The sequence below is a fragment of the Heterocephalus glaber genome, unplaced genomic scaffold (genome assembly GCF_053883595.1).
Source record: "Heterocephalus glaber isolate CG9 unplaced genomic scaffold, H.glaber_assembly_v1.0 deba00001444, whole genome shotgun sequence".
NCBI classification, from domain to species: domain Eukaryota; kingdom Metazoa; phylum Chordata; class Mammalia; order Rodentia; family Bathyergidae; genus Heterocephalus; species Heterocephalus glaber.
Window position 1 is genome coordinate 16,256,236 of NW_028258297.1, and position 6,756 is coordinate 16,262,991.

At 32.4% G+C, this 6,756-nt stretch overlaps 1 protein-coding gene across 33 annotated transcripts in view; it reads left to right on the forward strand.

Moving 5' to 3' along the window:
- Positions 1-6,756, forward strand: part of C2cd5 (C2 calcium dependent domain containing 5) — a 103,423-nt gene that overhangs the window by 75,230 nt on the left and 21,437 nt on the right. For all 33 annotated transcript variants that reach the window (XM_004845757.4, XM_087214011.1, XM_013072518.3 and 30 more), the window contains 6 exons: positions 231-294; positions 769-830; positions 1,057-1,155; positions 1,749-1,838; positions 2,344-2,431; positions 3,565-3,651. In XM_004845757.4, coding sequence (XP_004845814.1) covers positions 231-294; positions 769-830; positions 1,057-1,155; positions 1,749-1,838; positions 2,344-2,431; positions 3,565-3,651 — 490 coding nt within the window. The remainder of the gene's footprint in view (positions 1-230; positions 295-768; positions 831-1,056; positions 1,156-1,748; positions 1,839-2,343; positions 2,432-3,564; positions 3,652-6,756) is intronic.

Sequence of the window (6,756 nt, forward strand, 5' to 3'; positions counted from 1 at the left end):
TAGTGAAAAATGTCTCTGCTCTTTGTTGATTCTTAAGGTTTGTTTTTTTTTTTTTTGTATCGAGGATTGAACTTAGGACCTTGCGCTTGCAAGGCAGGCGCCAGAACCACTGAGCTAAATCCCTGGCCCATTAAGGTTTTTACTTAGTAAATAGTAAAAACTTTTAAAGTTTTGAAGTAATTATTTATTTATTACTAATATATAATAGTTTTAATTTTTTTTATTTTTAGATTGATGATACTGATGCCATGGAAGATGTCCATTCTCTACTTACTGATGTTCCTCCTCCTTCAGGTGAATAGGAAACATTTACCTTGGAAATGAAACCAGTTTTATATGTCACTGTTTTAGATCATAATTGTTATAATATTAACCTTATTGTAAAGGCTTCATTATTCTTTTTTTTTTTTGGTACCGGAGATCGAACTTGGGTCCTTCCGCTTGCGCAGCAGGCGGCGAAACCACTGAGCTAAACCCCCAGCCCAAAGGCTTTATTATTCTGTCACATTCTGTCATATGCTTTCCTTCGGCGTTTAAAACACATAACATAGAACTTAGATGGAAATGATTTTATATCCTTTTATCTTTATACATGAAAAAAACCCTATAATTTATTAGACGGATTTAAAGTCTCCTGAAGGTAAGAGGTTTACATTAAAAGAATGAAAGGAATGAAAGTTAGAATTTCATGTAATAATTGGAAAAAATGTTGTCAGCACCCAAATCAATAAAATATTCTCATATATTTTAATTATATTATTTTGGCAGGCTTTTATAGTTGTAATACAGAAATTATGCCTGGTATAAATAACTGGACCTCAGAAATACAGGTAAGCCTTTTGTTAATTTTAAGCAAATACCGCATAAATTATTTTAATAAGTTTTATCTAAATATAGCATCTATTTCTTTTTTACTTCTTTATGGGAGTTTAAAATGCTATTCTTTTTTATGCCACATTAGTTATTATTATTCATTTTCTGGCAGTACTATCAAGTATTACAATATTTAGTTAAAAATAATAAAATGGCATGTTGTTTTTTTCTCTCCACTTTTAGATGTTCACGTCAGTGAGAGTAATCAGATTAAGCAGCCTTAACCTGACTAATCAAGCTCTCAATAAGAATTTTAATGATCTGTGTGAAAATTTGCTCAAGGTAGGAACCTTCTGATTAAATTTTATTTAAAAGTCTCCCATCTCAATCATGAAATTACAGAAGATAATTATATTACTGTCTATAACACCTTACATAATTAAGGTGTTTTATTATATGTGCCTATCAACTTTACCTTTGTTATCAGTGAGTTACTAACAAGTTACCTTTGTTATCAGGTGAGTATGATCTCTTAAAAGATCGTACTATAAAAGAAAAACAGTTTAAGTTAGTTAAAAGCTTAAAATTTAATAATATATGTAAATTTTTAAAAATCCTATTATAGTATTCTATGGCTTATTGACAAGTATGATTAAATTTTTTTCTCTGTTTAAGTATTAAGAATGTAATCTTAGGGCTGGGGATTTAGTTTAGTGGTGCTGCTGCCTGCCTCACAAGTGCAAGGTCCCAAGTTTGATCCCCGGTACCAAAAAAAAAAGAATGTAATCTTAATGTAAGAATAGACAAAACAAGTGTACCATTATTGTTTCATCTTTTAATCTTTTTGCTTGCCACAATATGGTATATATTAAGAAAATCAGCTTTTATACATTTAAATGAAAAAAGTGACATTGCTAATATTTTCTTTTGTGTAGAGCCTGTATTTTAAACTACGATCTATGATTCCCTGCTGCCTTTGTCATGTAAATTTCACAGTATCTCTGCCTGAAGATGAATTAATTCAGGTAATTAAGAGTCTGTTATTAAAGAAAGTTTTTAGCTTTTATCTGATGTTTTAATATTATAATTTTGCCATGATTAAATAATTTAAGCACATACTGTTTTACCCCAAAATGTTTTAAAATGTATGGCTAGTATGTATCAGGTCATGTTTTTCATTTTTCTGAGCTTTGGCTATCTGAAGATGGGCTCAGAAGTCTGCTCCAACATACATAGAACAGGATGCATATTCATTGTGTGGGATTTCACATTCTCCATCTTTTAGAGAATGCTCTTGAGCTCTTCCAGAAATATCTAGGTTAGCTTTATGTTATCTAGGTTTAGCTATATGTTAGCTTTAGTATAGCTTTGAATATCTGCGTAAATATGTGTGATTCTGGTTAACAATCTTAACCAGGAAAGGCAAATTAGCAAGTTGATAGAAGTTGTTCCATAGTGCTAAAAAATTTGTATTAAACTTAATTTTTGGAATGATTATTGTGCTAATGACAATTGTTTCTACAATTCTAGGTTACAGTCACAGCAGTTGCAATAACTTTTGACAAAAATCAGGCTTTACAGACCATAAAAACACATGTTGAAAAATCACTACAACGAGGTAAACTTTTATAGATGGGAAATACAGTTTGTTTACATTACAGTTCATTAATAAAATATAGAGGCAGATAAATAAGCAACTTGTTTTTTGAAGAGATATGTATCACTTTTTTCTTCATGTTTATCGAGATAACTGTAGGTAAACAAATGGCTGTCTTGATATTTTTCACATGATTAGGTGGTTGGTATTTATATGAGGAGTGCTGTTTTTAGACTTAGCTTATAGGATATTAATTCTGTGGTAAGGGCTCCTGTACAAGATTTCTGGGGAGGATGTCAAGATACCTGAGAATCCACCAGTGTAGTAAACAAAATTGTGTACTTTACATTTGCTTATTTCAGGAAAATTCCCCTTTGTATTCAACCACTTCTCAGGGGTGTTTTTATTCTAATAAAGTTTTGCAAGTAGTATTTTTAATATATTACAAAGAAACCCAAATTATTAAAAACTTCTAACAAAAAAAGGCAGGGATCGGGGGCCGGGAATTTAGTTCAGTGGTTCCACCGCCTGCCTCACAAGCAGAAAGACCCGAGTTTGATCCCCGGTACCAAAAAAAAAATAAAAAGGCAGAGAGGGTGGGGGATTTACTCAGTGGCACCTTGTCTGCCTCGCAAGCGCAAGGTCCTGAGTTTGATCCCTGGTACCACAAAAAAAAAAAGGGCACGGGAGGAATGTAATACTTTCTAAAGTTTAAGTGACTTACTAGTTAAAATATTCATGCCTAGCTTTTAAACATTTTTAAATTGATTGCATTCCACATGTGTAACATTGATAAGATAAGAACATTGCATTCATGTTAGATAGATGTATTTATTGTGTCAGCCATTTATCAAAGAAAGTAGGTAATAGCTGTTTTAAGTATTCTATAAACTAATAGTGTAGATAATAATTGTGATTTACAGGTATTCATCTTTTAAAATTCATAGCCATCCTATCAGTATACGTAGCACCCCACTCAGCATCATGCAGATGAAAGGTTCCCAAGGGAGGAACCAGGGAAAATGCACCCAGAGTAAATCGGGGTGAGGTAGAGAAAAAAACCCACACTAAGTACATAAGTTGTCACAGATTCTTAATTTTTAAAAAATTAACAAAAGGTCATTACTAAATAACATGTTTTCTTGCCTCTCAAGCTTCTACAGACAATGAAGAACTTCTACAGTTTCCACTGGAACTTTGTTCAGATTCACTTCCTCCCCATCCTTTTCCACCAGCTAAAGGTTGGTTACATAAGAGAGATGCAAACACAAATCCTCGTGTGTGGTTCCTTTCATTTGCCTTTTTGTTATATGCAGTCTTTCTTAATCTTAAGATTTATCCTTTATCACTTCATCGTTTCTCCGTGTTCATAAATGGGAGAAAGTAATATTCTTCTTGATTTCTCAAGTAATTTGAACATAAATTTATTACAGTAATTTTTCATATGATACTCCATTCTCATATCTCGAAGGAATTTGATTTCCCAGCATAACTGTTAACACATAGAATATTTAGTAAATTTTTCCAACAGTATTTGAACCTTGCAAAAATTTTGGAGTTTTCATGGATACCAGAATGCTTGTCTTCTTCAGAAAATACATGGAAAGGTTTTGCGTAGGGGAAATTGAGTGAAACAGAGATGCTCTCCCTGTCTGTTGTGTGCTTTAACTATAATTAAAGAACATTGTTATGTATTTATAAGGCAGCTGCCATTTTTTTAAATGCAAAATAATCACCCCTTAATTTAATAGAAATGTTTATTTTCATCTGTACAGTCTTTGGAGAAATGTGGGAGGTATCCTTTTCTATTTACTTTCTGATTTTATATGACTTCAAAACTAGTGTACCTAATTTTGTTACATATTTAATAAATATTTGTGTTTTTTCTAAATATTTCTCAGAAATGATGCATTTGTTACTTAAAATCATTCAACTATTCTAATTTTTATATTTTATAATACTAGTGAAATTATTTTATAATTCCTGCCTGTTAATTATTTTATCTGATATCAAATTATATATAAAACAGAATAGTTTTATATTCACTCTGGATATATGTCAGTAGAATCTTTACTAAATCAGTACAAGGCCTACACATGCAGCTAAGTGGATATTGTCTCGCTTTGAAAATTAAAAGAAAAACTATTTTCAGATTTTGAACTTTCTCATCTAGGAACTTTGGTCATCTTGCCTTTTCTTCGTCACATAAAATTCTAATTTAGAACTCCATAGAGAATTTTAGCATTCCTCAACTTCCTTGAAAGAACAGAGAGGAAAAATCAAAATCAGAGGCAATCTGAGTTCAGATTTCTGAATTAAATATACGCTCCAGGCAAAAAGCATTACTGTCAAGAATCCTTGTACCCACTGAATAGCAAGTATTGTTTTTTAAACACTTTATATAGAAACTTATGCATACACAGAGTTGGGTACAAATCAGTTTGAGGTCTCATTTCATTCTCCTTACTTTGAAATGGGGGCAGAAACCCCCTAAGACCTAATCAACAAAAAGTATTGAACAATTGCTAATCTCTAGGGCTAGCTATTGGTGGAACTGAGGTGTGTATTAGGGCACTTTAGCATGTTGTTAAAACTTGTTAAATTCTGCACAAGTTAGATTTAAGCTCTATGAGTTTGCTTTATCTATATTGATTGCTTTCAGAATGTTTTCAAAGGTAATTGTAACTAACACTTATATGGTCGTTAGTGCAAAATGATACCCTGAACTAAAGAACAAGGTAAACATTTGAGTACAGAGTATTTGAACAGTATGTAAAATATCTGCAACTGATTTTAGGCAGCATGCTAGGGCTATGAGGTGGAGTGAAACAACAGATCTCTCTTTTGAGTTATGCTGTCAGTGAAGCATGGGAACTTAGGGTTCTCATGTATAAAATGTGAAAGAGTTAAAACTTCTCTAGTCTTTAAAGTTCTGTGATTCACTGGGTTTCTGTGTTTCACAGTTCTTCAATTAAAGGGTCGCATTATTAAAAAAAACTAAATTACTGCCTGGGGTCTTCCATAGCTTCTGTAATTGTTAAATGTTTTCAAGAAGCTTCTAACTGATGAAACCAGTAAGTTCTAAACTCTGTTCCCCTAAACCGTAGACAGTTTTCAGAGATGCTTCAGGTGGAAGGGAGAAGAAGAGGTATAAGATGGGTCTGTGGATACTTTACCTCTGACTCAGAACAGCTTTGCCTCAATGGCTTTTAGACATTGGTATCCTATATTATTTGAAGAAAGGATTTAAGAAGTTTAAAAACTGCTTGATCAGATCATGCCACCTTTATCATTGTCATCATAATTTATCAGTATCATCACATTCTATACTAATATATATGTACAACTTTTTACCCTGAATACTAAGCTGCAAAATCTATGTGCTTTTTCTTGAATCTTAACATTTTAAAACCATCAGTAAACACTTAAAAGTGTATGCATACCTTTTCATAAGTAGTTTTATAAATTGTGGTTCATGTTGCATGCTTATTTATTGTCTTTGCTTCCTCAGATCTTTTCAGGAGGACATGGGCTAAATACATCTTTAAAAGTTACTTCAAAGTGTTTCGGGAAATTTGGGGGTAAAATGGGTTTTGCAGAGGTCTGAAATATGTAGTATTAGTGCCTTGTAACATGAATGGAGTCATTATGTGCTGTTACGGGATGGAAAGTGTTAAATGGAGAACAGAAATGTCTAAAAATGTAAGCTTAGCAATTTAGAGGAAACAGGAGAGAGGCAAAAAAGTTGAAGAGTAATGCTCAAAAGTCTTATCTCTTTTCTTGTATGCAACTACAGAAGGCTTAAAAGTCAATTACTGATGTTGGTAAATAAATGTCTAGTTTTTATAGTTTTGTTCATAGGCTAGCTAAGCTGATGGTTTTTTGTTTTTTAAAAAAATCTAGTAACTGAATTCTAGTTTACATTTGATCTTCTTATCACAAATAGGATGATTTATAAAATTTATTTCCTTTTGTTTTTGACAGGGAGAGTAGTTTCAAGAGCTAAACATAGTATGTTTATTAATGCTTCCATCTTTTCACTTGTAGATAAACCTTTTATTATCGTCTTATGTTATTGAAAATAAGTGAATGTCTTGAGAAAGAAATAACACTCAAATTTCATGTATCCTAGGGCCGGGGATTTAGCTCAGTGGTTCCACTGCCTGCCTTGCAAGCACGAGGTCCTGAGTGCGATCCCCGGTACCAAAAAAAAAAATTTCATGTATCCTAGTTCACTGTGTAGAGTTAGCGTGGGCCTGAATTGTCCATCCATGTTCAATTTTTTTCCTCACATCATTTGTTATATTTGGTTTTGTTTTTCAAGTAACAAAATAGTATATCTCAAA